At 36.7% G+C, this 17,846-nt stretch overlaps 1 protein-coding gene across 2 annotated transcripts in view; it reads right to left on the reverse strand.

The window, feature by feature from the left end:
• Positions 1 to 5,307: 5,307 nt before the first annotated feature.
• NDC80 (NDC80 kinetochore complex component) overlaps positions 5,308 to 17,846 on the reverse strand; it is a 43,330-nt gene continuing 30,791 nt past the window's right edge. For both annotated transcript variants that reach the window (XM_037060711.1, XM_037060712.1), the window contains exons 14-17: positions 14,028 to 14,120; positions 12,682 to 12,812; positions 8,227 to 8,329; positions 5,308 to 5,874 (exon numbers count right to left, since the gene is read on the reverse strand). In XM_037060711.1, coding sequence (XP_036916606.1) covers positions 5,737 to 5,874; positions 8,227 to 8,329; positions 12,682 to 12,812; positions 14,028 to 14,120 — 465 coding nt within the window. In that variant the 3' untranslated portion in view covers positions 5,308 to 5,736. The remainder of the gene's footprint in view (positions 5,875 to 8,226; positions 8,330 to 12,681; positions 12,813 to 14,027; positions 14,121 to 17,846) is intronic.

Genomic DNA, 17,846 nt, shown 5'->3' on the forward strand with positions numbered 1-17,846 from the left:
AAGATACAAAAATAAATAGATAGGGAGGTAGAGCAGTGGGAGAGAATGGTAAATAAATAGAGTAAAATATTAGAAAATTGAAAGAGAGATTTTGTATTAGTTTTACAACTTTCAGAAGTCAAACCATTTCAAAATTAAAAATTAAAGAAAATATATTTCTGTAGAGGAAAGACTTAAAATAGTAATATTGAAAGAAAGGTAAGATAAGAGATAAAAACAACTGGGGAGAGGTTGATTTAATCAGAAACAGGATCATATATAAGATAAAATAATAAATAATTAATGCCCCTAGATGGAACTGGAAACTATGATAATCCAACTATTCTATGACAACTCGAAGTTACACGGAGGTAGATTTTAAGAAGGTAACACTTTCTGGACAGCAGGGTTATCAATCATCTAATGCTTTGAAGTAATAACTTGGAAGCAGTTCTATCATTAGAAGTATTTACACAAGGGCTAATTAACCACATACAAAAAAGTCATGATGCCCTGGCTGGTGTAGCTCAGTGGATTGAGTATGGGTCTGCTAACCAAAGGATCGCCAGTTTGATTCCCGGTCAGGGCACATGCCTGGGTTGCAGGCCAGTTCCCAGCAGGGGACACAAGAGAGGCAACCATACATTGATATTTCTCTCCCTCTCTCCTTCCCTTCCCCTCTAAAGATAAGTAAATAAAATCTTTAAAAAAATTCATGAGAGGCCCTGACCAGGTACTCAGTGGGTTAGAGCATTGTTCCAATACACCGTGGTTTCAGGTTCAGTCTCCTGTCAGAGTGCATACATGAAGCAACCAATGAATAAATAAGTGGAGTGACAAATCCATATTTCTCTTTTTCTCAAATCAATAAATGAAATTTAAAAAAAAAATGCCATGAGAGGTTTCCTCATTGATTGAGAGGTTGAACTGTATTATGTAAAACCTTTTCTGTTAGGATTTTTGGAATTTTTAACTGCGATAATATCTGTCTCAATAGTATTAGTTCTGAGGATAAAGCATATCTTTAGGAATTCAGAAGAAAACTTGTAGATTGAGATAAAAAATGTTAAGTGGCAAGTGCCCTGTAAACACACTAGTCACTTTGGTTTCTTGAACATGTTCCAAGTTGTGCTCAGGTTATCATTTTGAACTTAGTATAATTTTTCTGTCATTCCTAAAGTCACTTATAAATAGTATTACATTACAGAGAATATTTAACTAGTATTGACTTTTTATTTTAAAGTAATGCATCTCAAAATTTAGTGGGCATAGTAACAACCTGGGGACCTTTGTAAAATGCAAATTTGGACTCTGATTTTCATTCAGTAGTTAAAAGTAGGAAATTTCTAGAGTAAAACATAGATGAAAATCAGTGCTTTTGCCAAAGATGTCTTAAATACTACGCAAAATGCAGAAAGTATAAAAAACAATAAATTCGGCTTCATCAAAATTTAAAACTTGTTCTTCAAAAGACACTATTTGTGACAGCATGGATGGAACTGGAAAGCATTATGCTAAGTGAAATAAACCAGGCGGTGAAAGACAAATCCAATATGATCTCACCTGTAAGTGGAACCTAATCAACAAAATGAACAAGCAAGCAAAATATAACTGAACACACTGAAATTGAGAGCAGGCTAACAGTGACCAAAGGGAAGAGAGGAAGGGATTACAGGGGAAAAGGGTGAAGGGTTTGCAGGAACAATTATTAAAGGACACACGGACAAAAACACCGGGGACGGGGTGGAAACAGGGGATGCAGGTGGGGAGGAGTTGGGGGGAAAGGCAGAACTGTGCTTGAACAACAATAAAAATGTTTAAAAAAATGGAAAGGTGAGTTGCAGACCGGGAGATATTTACAAAATGTGTATCAAAGTACTTTGTATCTTGAATACATAAAAACTCTCACCATTTAGTAATAAGAAACAATCCAATGAAAATATGGGCAAATATTTGAAGAGACATGTCCTCAAGAAGATACATGAGGGGGGACCCCAAAACTCAGAATTATCTTCAGGCGGCCTCGTAGTACAGGCTTCCTGTGCTAGGTTAGAATTCTAGGAATCCATCTGCATCAGTGTACCAGTTGCCTTTGCTGTGAAAGGTGGCCTTAGGCTTCAGTGAATTTTTTTGAAGACTTCTAATACGTTTGTCTGTTTCACAATGGGTGATTTAGGAGCACAGCTGCCCGCACCTTGCTGAGTGTTCAGCATTTTTTGACCAAAAATGGCATGAACCTGCCCTGAGCGCCTTCCCCCCACCCCCAGATGAAAAAATTCCTTAAACGGAAATGTTTTGCTCATGTGGAAAAGGTGAAACAAAAAACAGAAGAAGCACTAAAAGGCATCAAAAGTAACAAGTTCAAAAAACTGTGTTGAGCAGTGAAAAAAACATTTTGATAGGCATATTGCAACAAATAGAGAGCACTTTGAAGGTGACTGAAATCTAAACATGTAAGAATAAATACAATTTTTTATAAATAAATTCCAGGTTTTTTTGGGGGGGTCCCCTCTTATATGGCTGAGAAATAAGCACACAAAGATGTTTCACACCACTGGGCATTAGGGAAATAAAAATTAATATCATAGTAAGATAGAACCACACACACTTAGGATAGCTTAAATTAAAAAGACTGGTCACACCAAGAGTGGGCAAAGATGTAGAGCAACTGGAACTCTCATACACCCCAGAGAGAAATATGTTACCACCACTTTAGTGATGCGTGCACTGGCCTGCAGTGCCTGCAGCGTTATGGATGGAAAATCAAGACAAAATCACATGGACTACCAAGTCCTGTGGAGGAAAAGGGACAGCACAGCTACTCCCTCAAGGGGGGAGAGCCTCAGAACGGTCTGGCCACCCTCTTAAGGGGAGAGTGCCCTGACCCTTGCCTAGACAAGCTTTTATTTTATTTTATTTTATTTTTTTTTGCACAGGAGTTCAGGTACAATTTATTAATCATTGTCAGGCAGCAAACAGTAGACAGAATACAGAGAACCATTAGGGCTTCTTCTGAGTCAGGGTCTACTAGCTAAATAAAGGGCGACAAGACTTTGGGAAAACAAACTCATTTTCTGCCTGGGGTTTTATCATTTAACTAAGGGCATTCTTAGCAAAGCAGGTTTCACAGGATTTCACATATCCTTTCTCAGGCCTAATTACTCAGGGAGCCTGCCATTCCCAGCACAGGGCTGCACCACCCTCAGTCATTGTTTTCAGTCTTAAGTCAGGTAGATGACGCAGATAGCCAAGGAATTCTCGGAGACTTCTCACAGACTTAGGACTCAGGCTTTGTCAAAGCCTGGAGGGCGAAGGCCCATCACCCCCCCTTTGCTGCAGCCCCCACTGTAGTCCTTTTTTGAGGGCCTCCCAAGTGATCATGTCTGGCTTAGGTTGCCTCCCCCTCTGAGGGGTCGTACCCATCATAGACTAACCGACCAAGTGTTGGGGGCCAGAAATGGATGAAATAGTAGCAGCGTTCCTGCCAGGGAGATAAACTTTCTGTCTCCTTAGAGGCTTATTGCCCGAAGGTCACTCACTCAGCCTTAGTCATGGGGGGCAGTTACAACTCCTGAAACCAGGCAGGGTGGTTCCCAACACTTAGGAATACATTTTGCGCCCTGGCTGGTGTAGCTTAGTGGATTGAGCACGGGCCTGCGAACCACACAATCACGGTTCGATTCCCAGTCAGGGCACATGCCTGGGTTGCAGGCCAGTTCCCAGCAGGGGACTCACGAGAGGCAACCATACATTGATATTCTCTCCCTCTCTTCTTTCCTTCCCCTCTAAAGATAAGTAAATAAATATAAAAATTAATACATTTTGCTTTATGAAAGTTAAATATGCACCTAACCTATATGAACTAGTCATTCCACTCCCAGCTATTTACCCGAGAAATAAAACTTGTGGTGGAGCTTCTTAACAATTTAGACTTGTCTAAAATGCTTGTATATCAATGTCCACAATGACTTTATAATAACCCAAAACTGCAAACAACCCAATGTCAATAGAAAATTGATAACCTTAATATATTCATGGTACTACTCAGCAGTTAACAAGGGTGAATTACTGATATACAGTGCAATGTGGATGGACTTCAAAGTATTTATAGAGAAGCCATGCAAGTGTACATATTATATGATTTTATCTACATAAAATTCTAGAAAATGCAAACCAATCTATAGCAACAGAAAGGAGATCAAACACTTGCCTGGCAATGGTGTGGGACAGGTGTCAGATGGGGCAATATAAAGGATAGACAAGGGCCATGAGGAAAATTTAGTGATGATACATCAGATCAGCTATGATTTTATAGGAATGTGTGCATAAATGTGTCAAAATCTATGAAAAGTTTAAATATGCAGTTTAAATCAATACACTGTAAACGCGAAGATTGTGACTCAGAAGATTTGCGACGGGGCCAAAAGTCTGCATTACCAAGCTCCCAGGTGTCGTTGAAGGTGTTTTCACAGTTTTGAGTGGCAAGCCTTTGAGTAGTCTTTATTTTGTCATATATTTGAGTACACAATAAATACATTGTCATACTGAATAGTGCAGATAAAATCCATCACTGGAGGAAGTTCTGTGGGACATCAGTGGTCAAAATTCTTGAATACACTGGTAATTATCCATTTTGCCATATTTGCTAGATATCTCCAGCTGCTATCCAACTGCACTTTCAGACTGAATGTCCTCCATAAAGCTTAGCCAGAATTTCAGTTAAGTTTGTATAGTGTATTTCATTTTTCCTGCTATTTGGAGTTGCATCAGAGTTTAAACAAAGTTTAAAGAATAGAGTTCAACTGAAAGCAGATGTTAAATTTAAAGGAGCTTCCTAACAGTTTAGACCTGTCTAAAATCTCACAATGTAACACTTCCTCAGCATCCAGCACATTCATATTTCACGGCTCTTGTGGCTGTCCTCCGGATCATGCACCAACTCATGCACCAACTCAATAAATTCCAGTGTGGCTTTGACCACTAAGAGCTGTGACCTGAGATAAACCAGAACTTCTCTAGGAGTGAACTTTCATCTCTAAAATGGAGGTTGAACTAGGTTATATTATTTCTTCTGATTCTCACATTCCATATGCTTCTACTTATTTCAGAGTAAAGATGGCAAAACCCCAGAAAGAACTTTGGCTTCGTGGCTCTCAATAAGGAGTGGGTTAAACTATAGGTGCAGTCATTAAGAAAGTTTTTCAGTTGAACAATACCAACCCTGTATAATTTATATCAGGGACTGGCAATGTTTTTTTTTTTTTAAATAAAGGGCCAGGATAATACACACTTTTGACTTTGCAGGCCATATAGTTTCTGCTGCATATGCTAAACCCTGCCATTGTAGTATGAAAGCAGTCATAAACAATACTTCAATGAATGGGTGACCAGATTTGGCCCATAGGCAGTTTGCTGACTCTTAGTTTAGATCAAAATACCTTTCTAACTATCTGAAAACAGGCAGAAAATCAAGAAAAACTTTATTGATAATATTTTATTAACTCTGGGTATATAATACAACTGGTCCTTATATCTAAAGACAACAAACAGGCAATTTTTTATAATGTTAGGTTATATATAATTTAAGTTAATGAACTAGATATCCAAAAGCTATAAAATATCTCACAGGCAAAGAAAATGTGTTCATGAGACTTCATTGTAAGAAGAGGTATATAATGTTAGAGATTTTTCAAACCTACAAAGGAATTTCAAAATTTACACTATTTACAAAGTTCTTGCTTGGATAACTTTTAATCTTCATTCATCAGAAGACTTAATTAGAGCAGCTTTCTTCTTATACTTTTCTCCAATCTCTCTAATATTTTCCAAAAGATCTTCAGACACATGGTCTTCATACTCTCTATCGACTTTAGCAATCTGCTCCTCAAGGTGTTTCTAGTGGAAACAATTAGCAATTGTTAATATAAAGACATAAATTTACAGACAAGAGCACACCCTTTGTAAGAAAAGGATTAAAAAGGAGTGCTCTTGTATCCACCATGTAGGGCTCTTTGTGCCCTTTCCGAATCATATCCTCTTTTCTCCCCAGAGGCAACCACTTTCCTAATGCTTTTTTCTTTATATACTATGCGCACACACTCAGAGATACAGATGCATGTAACTCTGAACAATATAGTTTAGTAGAACATGCTTTCAACTTCATATTTATTGAATTATATTAAAGGTAACATTCTATGACTTTTTTTTCAGCCAGTATTTTAAGATTCATTCATGTTAACACATACCACCAGTTTATTCATGTACTGCTATACAGTATTCTATAGAATGAATATACCATTTACTTATACACTTTACCATTAATGAATTTTTCTGTTCCCGACAAGGTAGGCTGAGTAGCAGCCCCACCAAAGATGTTCATGTCCTAATCCCCAGGACTTGTGAATTTGTTATCTTACAAGGCAAAAGAAACTTTGCAGGTATAAGTTAAGGATCACAAGAAGAGATTATTCTGCACTACACTGGTAGGTCCAACATAATCACAAGGCTCCTTGGAAGAGGGAATGAGCAGTGTGACAATTAGAGAGAAGACCTAAAGACAAAAGAGAAGTCAGAGGATAGGAATGCTATGCTGAGAGGAAGAGGCCACAAGCCAAAAACTACAGGTGGCCCCTGAAAGAACTGTAGCCAGAGGCCCCATTTTAGACTTCTGACCACCAGAAATATAAGAAATAAATTTGTGTCGCTTTAAGCTATTAAATTGATAATAATTTGTTATGGCACCAATAGGAAACTAATACACCAGGTTATTTGTTTTTTTACTATTTCAAATTTAATAACATAGCAAAGCACATATTTATTTCACAAAAATTAGGTGGCTTACAGCAACGAAGTTTATCCCCTTGCAGTTCTGGAAGCTAGCAGTCTGAAATCAAGGTGTTGACTGAGCTATGTTCCCTCTGAAAGTTCTAGGGAGGAATCCTTTGCCTTCTCCCAGCTTATCCTTGGCGCTCTCTAGTTTGTAGCCATGTCCCTGTATTTCTGCCTCTATCTCCACATGGACTTTTATAGGATACCAGTCACTGGATTTCAGGTCTACCTCATCTAGTATGACTGCATCTTAACTAAGTACATCCACAAAGACTTTATTTTCAAATAGAATAAACTTTAATAGTTGTGATTACCTTTCACATATATCCATGTGATAAATCACTACTAGATTAACAACACTAAGGTCAGATTAAGTTATCTACAATAGAGGTACAAAGAATGTTGCCAATTATTTAGTATAATCCCTTCATTTTTACTGATGAAAAAATTAAAGACCAAGAGAAGTCAAATAATACACACAAGCAGACTTTCTCAATCTAAGCCAACAATTGTGTATTATGAAGGAATATTTCTCTTAAAAACTATTACACACCATACTTGGGAGAATGAGAAAGTAATCAATCACTCAAATATTTTTCCAGTCTGTGGTTGAAAAACGATTCATTAAAGATTATAGAGCCACTAAGTTGCTGAATTAGGAGAAATGGGTAGAATCCTGGTTTTCTGATGTATCTAGGAAGCTTTTCTTAGTTTTAACTAGTAAGCTGTGAAGAGCACTGGCAGGATAAAGAAAGCAGCAGACCAGCGTCGTTCAGGAGAGATGAGGAAAAGTAGGATATCACAAGCTCTGCTCTCAATGTAGGGAAGTCTATTAATGTAACATAATGAACCTTCTTTTCTTAAACCATTCCCAATTGGAAATATATTACCTGATAAATTACCTAGGAATTATGGAGTATAGCAATTACCTTAGGTTTTGTATTCTGTACAGATGGTTGGAAAAATAGTTTTATTGTTAAACTTTCAAGTTAGGTGAAAGGTAAGGATAAGGAATCCTCACTTTATGTTTCTTAATGTTCTGAAACATTATGTTTCAGACATACTTGATTCTGTGTTTATATGAAATTAACAGAATGGAAAAGTATTTGTTATAACATGCTCTTTCATCTGAGTGAAATCTTAAGTGTACTAAAATGTTTAGAGTGAGTAGAATGAGGTTTGGTACCACATTCTATACCATTGATGCAATAATCGTTGTTTATGTGAACAAAACAGGTTACTTTATAAGATGCCAAGTGTCCCCTCACACCATTGCTAGACAGGATTCTTCTGATAAATTTATACTAGATAATAATTCCCATAGAAACAAAGTTTATCACTTAATTTCTGTAAAAAAGAGAAAGATATAAAAACGTTAAAAACTTTCTTAGAATGTAGAAAAGACCCTAACACACTCACCTCCACAGACCCTACATGGGTAGCAACCATCTCTAAAAGGCACTGCAAGTTATTTCCCACTTTTCGTCTCTCTTCAGTTGTGGTCTGTACAACTAGTTGGTATCTATAGGATAAAAACTCTTGTGTGAGTTGCCTAGTGAAAAAACTTAGTATACCCCTTCTAGTTAGTTTAGTTCTCCTTTTTATATCAACAAAACCAGGCTGTTTTGGGGATATGTGCTGCATGTTGTATGTATGATTAATTCACAGAGGTGCAGCTTTCAATCATTAAATAGAAATAAAAATGTTTTCAAATATCCTTTGTAAGCAACAAAACAGCCAAACTTCATTCTTCAACATACAAAGCTTGGAAGTAAATGGTCTTACCTGAGTCTCCAAAGGATTGTAAGCTTAATTCTTGATCTAATCTTTTTCTATGATTATCATGCATAATACCCTTTATAATAAAAATTCCTCTTTACAAATGTTTTTTGGGGTGAGAAATTAAGTACACTTGAATAGGAGAGCAGGAGTCTTGTTCGATACCATTCAAATTTAAATTCAAAACAACAACTGCAAGCCCAAAAAACCCCTTAAACCAAATTTTCTATCTCTAGGCTACAAATAAGAAAATGGAGATCTGTTTTTAAGGGTTATACTTCCAAGATTAGAGTAAGATTTTTAAGTTATTTGGAGGGCACTCGACACTTAGAGAACCTGTGAATTAACTAATAAACATACTGACTTTATACAGGTTGCACCAGAGAATTACATACACACAAAGGCAAAAAAATTCTATAAGGAATGTCACTGTTTTTAGTTACATTTATGGCACTGTGCCTAAAATGTTTCCTATGTAAGTTTTAATAAGGGAAACCAAAAGGGAAAACTTGACAGTGTATAATTTGATAGCAAAGAACTTCTAAAAAAAGTAAGTGTCCAGTTACTTTTGCTATAGTGCTGGTTGGAAACATGTATTTGTTGCAACTGAATATATTAGGTAGCAATTAGAGCATAATGCAAATTTTGCATTTGCTTATGCCAATTTCCTCCTTAAGAAACATAATGTGAATGCAGAGCACTACACTCAGCTGAATCCAAATGCAAAGAAATATATAAAACACAAAACATAGAAGCACACACTGGACAGGGTACTAGCTCCTACAGTTCATTAAATGTGTGTGAACCACATGCATCCATATCTGGTGCAGCAATTTTCTATTTAATTTCAGATAACCCTCTTTCTACCTCTTCTCATTAATTCACAAGGTGAAACCCTTTGAATGCCCACTTCCCCATATAAAATTTAGGTCTTTTAAAGGTAGAGTACACTACTTATTGTGGTATTTAGGTTATTCCTTAAAAATATTTAACATGTTTACAATTGTGCTAACATTTTCATTAGGTTCCAGTCTTTATTTATGCATAACCAACAAAGTTTTGGAAGGCTGGGCCCCAATCATAATTTTCCCATAAGTCCTATGATTTTTATTGCAGATGTTTTTTTATAGTGAACCAGGGTGTAGACTGAGAGGCCTCCAAAGCCCCCACAGCCCTTAGTTGGGGGGTGGGGTAACAGATGATATGGCTTAAGACACTTTTCATAACAAAGGCAAAATAATAGCTGTGCTACAGCCTCCAGGCAAGGTGTGTGTGACTTTCAGGATATATTCTGGGGGAAAAAAACCCCTAAGGAATTGTAATTGACTTTGAAGCTACTAAAAGCCCACAAGAAAAAGCCTGGTACCTTGACTGGTTGTGTGGTTCCTGGCAGTCTGTTCAGGAAAGAAACAAAGGTTGAAGGTCGCTTTTCTGACAAATGGCTAGAAGAAACCGTAAGGCACAATGGAAAACTTAAGGACTTGAAAAAAGCAGGTGGTAGAGGCAAGGCCAAATGGCGGATGTGTGGCTCAGGTTCTGTGTCCTGAAGGCTGGACTAAAAAGTCAATCTAAAGGTTCCTTGTGTAAATTCCAGCAAAGCAGACTTAAAAATCATATGTAATCAATTGCTGCTCTTGGTGTGCTTATGCAAAGGAACAGGAAAAATTAAAACGGGACTTAATGCAGTCCCTTTAATGACAATAAGGGTAATCTTAGGAAGAAAAATTGTGATTCAAGAAAATCATAATGCTCAGTGTTGGACATTAAACTGGTGCAGGTGTCTTCAAAGTTTTTTTTTTTTAAATCTGAAAGTTAAAACTGAGTTTGTGACATCATCAAAAATGCTCAATTTACATACAAAAAGGATCTGTCAAATTGCCACTGTTAAATGGCAAGCTATCAAGGGCCTTGCAATTAAATGTCTTCCCAAAAGACAGTTTCAGTCTTAAAAAACTGGTTTGTGAATTGTATAAATTAACATGTGTGTTCTTCCTTCTGTTTTCATAAGGTATATAATAAGCCTATGATCTCATTACCTAAGTAACAGGTTGCAATATAGGCCTCACTTAAGAAGCCCACCTGCAGCTCCACCTCTTAAGACTCAACAGTTTGACTGAACTAAGTGGTTGGTTGGTGAAATATTGGTGCAGTCTGTGGGCTTCACTTTAAAACTGGTTTACTTTTCCAAAAAAGCCACTCTTTTCCTAACGTGGGACAATGAAAAAAACTGGTCCTTGCCTTTGATATTTTTAGTGTTTAGGGTTTTAATTGTGCTTTCTAACCCTCTTACCCCCAGAATACAACAAGAATGACAACACGTCCAAAGATGCCAGACCTTGGACACCAAGCACACCATTGCCTGGGGACAGCCAAGTGACCCCAAGTCTGCAAGGTCCTTCTCCCACACATAAAGGCCATCCTCTGCTCTGCTCCATACCCCCCTTTGTTAGGAACTACTGAACCCAGGTGTAGGTAGAACAATGGCCACGGCCAGCAGAAGGTAGCTCCAAAAAATTAAGACTTTCACCCATTGCCCTTTATAACATTATAAAGACCCCAAAGTCAAAAAGGGGAAAATTGAAACAGAGTGTAGACTGATGGTCCCCCAAAGCCCCCATAGTTCTTAGTTGGGGGTGGGGGGAGCAGATGATACCTTTCATAACAGAGACAAAATAATAGCTGGGCTACTGCCTCAGGACAAGGTGGGCATGACTTTCAGGATATATCCTTCCTCATGGTATCGCCAGAGGGGCAGGCCCTCTGGATCACTAAGTCACTCTTGCCCGGACTGGGAATGACAGCAGAAAGAATGTAAACTATACAGGGAAACTGGCAAATGTAGCTCACTGTGGAAAAAGTCAAAAATAAGGTCATGCAGACAGCTCTGGGTCAGGATTGAAAACTAAGGGTGTGTAGCCACAAGGAAAGCCATGATGAAGGGGTGTAAAGAAGCCACACTGCCAATAGGGAAAGAAGAGCCATGTGAAAAACAAAAAGCTTATAGTAAGGGTAAAACCATACTGCCAGTAATAAGATGGGAGCCATGCAGGCTGTAGAAGCTGGTCCACCATGGGCTAGTGAGAAAGCAGGCACGCTGCTTCAACTGTGCCTGTTCCAGCAGGTTCCAACGCCACCAAGGATCCTGCCTTGCAAAACACTGACCTGCTTGCCTTGTACACCTGAACTCTATCTGGACTCTTGAAATGTGTGCCTTTCCTGGACTTCACCATAATCCACTGCACCACGGCATGTGTATTCCTGGACTATAACATGGAGACTAATGACAACATAACCCAGATCCTGAAGAAGAAAGCTGCTGTGAGACTGCACAGCTAGCTTAAAGTAAGAAAATGGGGAACTTTTGGAGCTTTTGGCTTATAGCCTTTTGGGAAACAATGGAAGTGCTGAGTCTTGAGGCAAAGAAGGGCTCTAAGCATAAGTGCTCTGAGTGTGTGCAAAGTCAGAATATTAGAAATAAAAACCTGTTCCTTCAAAAGTTAATTTTTGGGTCATTCACTGAGGTGGCACATGGACAGGCCTGTTTATTTGGTCACAATAGTGTAGCAAATATTACGAAGGCACATGTTGTGTTATAGCAGACTAACTCTGTAATCTATAGTAAAATTATAGTTTATATACACCTAATTTTTAGGAACTATATCTTAAAAATATGAGCTTAGTGAAGTTTATTAAAGCTTAGTGAGACAGTATACTAAAATTTGCTAATAGCCAGTTATTTGAATTGATTTAGAACTTTATGTTGTTTTCAGGGATTAAAACTATTTACTAATTAGATCTAAAAATGAAGGGGCAATAGCTATAACAGCAGCAGAATGTGTTTGTCTACATATACACATATGTAAATATATGTATAGCTTTATGTATTTGTATACATATATGTATAACAACAGAATGTATTTGTCTGGGGAAAGTATCTTCATGTTACAAGCTATTCTGCTTAAGTTCTATTCACCACTCCCTCAACAACCGAAGAGACCTACAATACATATTAAAGCAAATAAACATAAATCTAGTTCTACAGAATGTTAAATAAACTGAAAATAAACATTATTAATCTCGGTGAGATGAACTTACTCCCGCTGAATAGAATCTAATTCATTCACAGCTTCACTGAGGCCCTCATTAACAGCACTCTCCAGCATGCGCTTGTGTTTCTCCAAGGACTCCAGCTCATTGGCACATTTATTGTCCTCTTCCTCAGCTTCCTATCGGAATGAGTCATGGTTACATATTTTGATATTCACCTCCTATATATTTCAGGTGCATTCTAAAAAATTTATGTAAGCATTTGAAAAAATCAGGTTGCATCATCATTTGTATTCTCAGGATGCTTACTACTTTACATGTAAGACATATTAAATTAAAATACTCCTTTGGGAATCTTATATTATAAACATAAATGTGACCTTCTCAACAGGCCTGTTTACAATTCATTCAGCAGTATTTTCAAGTTTGTACTGAAGGAAATTTTATGATACTCCTATTTAAATTTTTTCCATGAGCATTAAAGATACTTTTTAATAAGTCAAAATGTGGGTAACTTTTACACAACCATTACTTCACACATGTATTAATTATGAATAGGCAAAGTAACCCAAATTCATCAATTCTTATGTTTCTCAAGATGAAATATAAAAAAGTCTTTTATTTTCACTTAAGTGCTTTAAGGAAAAAATTCAAGTGTTGTCATAGAGGACATATGAAAAAACAAAAATGATTACCAAATGCCTCCTATTTCACATGTAGATCACATTATTGTGGTGTATTTTCTAAAGATTTCACACTGCTTAAAAAATGTATATGCTCTACAGGTCAAGAGAAAAGTTTCAATTCCTGATACCTTGTTGGTGTAACTAAGTAAGAAGTATGGGCAGTTAAAATTCTCACATAAACTACATAAGTGGTAATGAAAAGAGTCATCTGAGTACTTCCCTAAGTAAATGCTGGCCAGAAAGTGGTTAAGAAGTGGTAGGGAACGAATCTTATTATTTTACCCATATTCTAGATTTCATGTAAATGACCTTTGGAATTTGGCCAGGATAGTCAGTTTGCAATGACACTTTATATGCAATCACATACAAAAGGACTTATTGGGGTATAAACTTTAGAAGTACTTAAGACTAAGTCTCCATAAGAAGGTAGGAGAAATTATGTTTAAAACATAAGGATATCAAATCACATATGCAAGCCTAAAACATTAGGGAAAGAGTGAACATATTCTATGGTGAGACAGCAGGAATCCAGAGAGTCATTTAGGAAAAATAAAAAAGCTCCACACAGTAAATTTTGGAAGACAAAAACTACAACACAAGTTGTAGGATATAGCTTAAATATTTCAGTTTGTTGTCAGAACTGGTACCAAGTCAATCAATCATGACACAACTTTGACTAACCTATATAAACTGTGGCAAAGTTCTTACCTTAACCTTTTGTTGGTAGAGATCATCCAGCTTCTGAATTTCTTCTTTCAGACTTCTTACACTCCTCCTACTTTCTGTTATCATTGTATTTAACTTGGGAAATAAAACTTTGGGTGAGAAATCATAACCATACATCAAAAAATTTAATTATTTAACTTTTATATTAACAACTAATAAACTATGTTATTTCTTCTATTTCTTCTAAACACTTACTTATTTGTCTTAAAAATTTATTATTCCCCAAACAGGAGTTAATTTCAAGAAAAGTTGTAATTAATGTTTAAATGCAGAGTTGGTAGAGTAAGTCATTAGTTAGGAATTTAAAGTGTGGCTTAATTCTCAGTAAAATAAGGATTACCATCATGTTTTTCCACTAGTAGCAGTGGGAATGCCTTTAAGCTCTCATGTATATTATATAAATATTATATATTGCTTTTATATTAATGTATTAATAAATATAAATTATTTTTGCTCTCTAGTTTCTTTAGACATTATCTACTTTAGTTCCCTAGCTTTCCATTCATTTATGTTCACTTTCTGGGATATTAAAGAAAACTATTCATATGAATTTTATTGGATAACATTTGCTAATTGGTTATAGTCAATGCATTCTTCCAAAGAGTAACCAAGTTTAACCTTGTGCTTTAAGATCTGTCAAAACTAAAATAGAAGAAAAGGTGTTTCTAAAGCTCATTTCGTGTTGATAGTGCTGATACCAGATGATATTGGTAATACAGAATATTTTTCAGCTAGATCAAGAGGAAAATATTTCCTGCAGCAAACAGAAAATAGTAAAAGGTATAAATTGATATCTTTCTTTAAAAGGATGATTCTACATACAGACAAAAATTGAAAAATTATATGTTTTTGGGAAAATTTAGTGAAGATATTGTTACTTAGCAAAAGATACGATGGTAAAAGGACTACACTTGTTACAGAAACTTGCATATATGTCTCATTCAGTCATCAAAAGTCCCTTGTAAGGGACCTCCTATTTTACAAGTGAGAAGAGTGGGCTGGAAAGACTGCTATTTACTCAAGATCATGCAACTAGCATACACCCAGAACCAAAACCTGGATGTTCTAACTCAAAGGACATTTTCTACACCACCCACCACTTCAATTATGTTAGAGAGTAGAGTTACTGAAGCTATAAACTTTGCTTTCACTCTAAAGATATTTTACTTCTAAAGTAATTACTAAGTTAAGCTAGCTGTTTCATTCAATTTATCTACCAATGGGCACCTAAAAAACCGGAACTTCCACTGGGTCCTCATGACTGGCCAAATCATGTTCACTCATCTTTGAGGAGCTTTTCCACGTCAGCTTTACTAAAGTTTCATCAATTAATTAAACATTCCCCTACCCATTTATGAAAATACACATTTCCATTGTCATAAACAGGAAAAATTAAAGAAAATAATAATCATTAATGATAGTTTTGCAACCAAAAAATAATCATTACTAATTATTTGCATACTTCTTCTAGTCTTTCTTTCTTCTTTGTTTCTTTCTTTTACTCAATAGAGATCTAAAGTTGCTTATAAAAAAAAGAAGATAGAAAGCCCTGGCTGATGTGGCTCAGTGGATTGAGCACTGGATTGTGAAGCAAAAGGTCGTTGGTTCGATTCCCAGTCAGAGTACATGCCTGGGTTGTAAAGCCAGGTTCCGCAGTATGGGGCACATGAGAGGCAACCACACATTGATGTTTCTCTCCCTCTCTTTTTCCTTCCCTTCTCTTGTATGAAAATAAATACATAAAATCTAAAAAAAAAAAAGATAGAGCCACAAGACTGAAATTCTAGCACTTCTTGCTTCCACCAACCAAGATACTTGTACGAGACCTTTCCTTCTTCCTTTCTGTCAGTTTCAGAATACAGGACACCTATTTCCCCATGAAGAGAAGTAACCTTCCAGCTCTTCTCTGGATCCTATGCTTTCACATTTCTTCATGGACTACATTCATATTGGACAATCCCTCTTGTTCTTATTTGTTTTTAAAACTTTACCTTCTTGCCCTTGAACTCCCTTCTTATGTTTGTAATGAAACCTCTTTTCCTATAAAACCCTGAAAACAAAACCTCAAAACACAGAAACCTTTCCCATGTACCACTTTCTATTGTTTCTTTTTCTTAGACAGAAACATTTACTATAGTTTAATTTGTAGGAGTCCACGGAGAGTAGCCCATTCATAGTATAGTATGCCATTTAAGATTCGATGCACAGTAATAAATATGCTTTCTGGCTCCTATGCTTTTGCAAATGTGACTAGTAACCATCCTAATGGCTAAAGACATGAGCAACTTTCACAGTTAATCTTATTTGACATTTGATTACTTTCTGAAATCCCCTTCCTTGGTTTTTAAGACCATGTAAACTCCTGGTTTCCTCATCAAGTTTTGGGAGGTCCTTCTAATTCTTCCTCACAAGTTTCTTTCTCTGCTTGTGCTTTTGGATATGGTGTTTTCTCAGGATTCTGATCTTGGCTACATTCTCACTTGCTCACTTGGGAGAGTACTCTCTCTCAGTCTCACAACTGGGAGATCTCCTGGCTTAAGTAGCTACACACTAAGAAATCTGTATCGATAGATCTCCAAACTCCAACCGCCTATCAGACATTTTCCACTTTGGTGTCCCAGAAATCCGAAACTCAGTATATTCCATCCTGAATTTTATTTTCCATAACCTCCTCTTGTATTCTTTCTTTATCAAGGTTCTAGAACATCACCACTGACAAAGATTCTCTCCTTGACAAAACTATTTATACTCTGAACTTTCTCCTCAACCAGGCTGACTTTTGGGCTTTACGTTTGTCTCTTTATTGTCTAATTTTAGCAAGAACCCCACTTAGTTATTTTAACCAGAATCAGGCCATCTTCAATATCTGATCAAGTCCTCATCCTCCAGTTCCCCTTAATGTTCTTTCCTTCATTAAGAACTCTGCTAGGTTGGTTTAGCCAGAATCCCCCTTAATCCTGAGCTTCCCCTCAGTAATTTTCTATCCACTGAACTCTACCTGGCTCCTTGGCTATAAATTCCCATTTCTCTTTATTGTTATCTGAAGTTGAGTCCACTCCCTCTACAAAAACCCCACTGTAATAGTACCACTTGAATAAAGTCTGCCTTACCATCTTTGACAAGTGTCATGGATAATTTTTCAACACCATGTACCAAAGCTGGACACCTAAACATTTTAAATTCCTCTCTTCCTTAAACTTTATATCCAAATAAACCGCTAAATTAGGTAGCTTTAATCTTTAAATCTCTTTTTATCTTCACTACAATAGCCTTAGTTTCAGTCTTTACCATTTAGGTTACTGTGAGGTGTCTTAATTGTGTCTCTACTCTTCAATACGGCAACACTGATAGAATTCTCCACTGGTCCCCACTGCCTATAGAATAAAAATTCAACAAGGAAGCAAGAAGTAATAAGCCCCTTCATAATTAAGTCCTTACTACGCCAGGCTTCTCTGTCATCCTATACTCATGGCGATTCATTAACAAGCTATGCTCTTTGATCTTTGGACTATCAGTGGTGCATATGTGTGTGTACATATGTGTAATCCACTGGCCAATTCCTACATGTTATTCACAACTCAGCTCAGCTACCACTTCCTTCAGAAAAACTTATTTATGAGAATAAGTAAGTTAAACTTATTTATGAGAATTTATGTGCTTATTTATGAGAATCCACAATGCTGTATTTACACTACAAAAGTAATACAAAAGTTAATGCTTTCAGGCCCTCCTTCTCACTTGAGATAGAATTGACAAAGGCAGATACTGTATTACCAACATCAATTACAACACCAGATGGAG

This window comes from Sturnira hondurensis, unplaced genomic scaffold (genome assembly GCF_014824575.4).
Source record: "Sturnira hondurensis isolate 20B ecotype Veracruz unplaced genomic scaffold, ASM1482457v3 Scaffold0012467, whole genome shotgun sequence".
NCBI classification, from domain to species: domain Eukaryota; kingdom Metazoa; phylum Chordata; class Mammalia; order Chiroptera; family Phyllostomidae; genus Sturnira; species Sturnira hondurensis.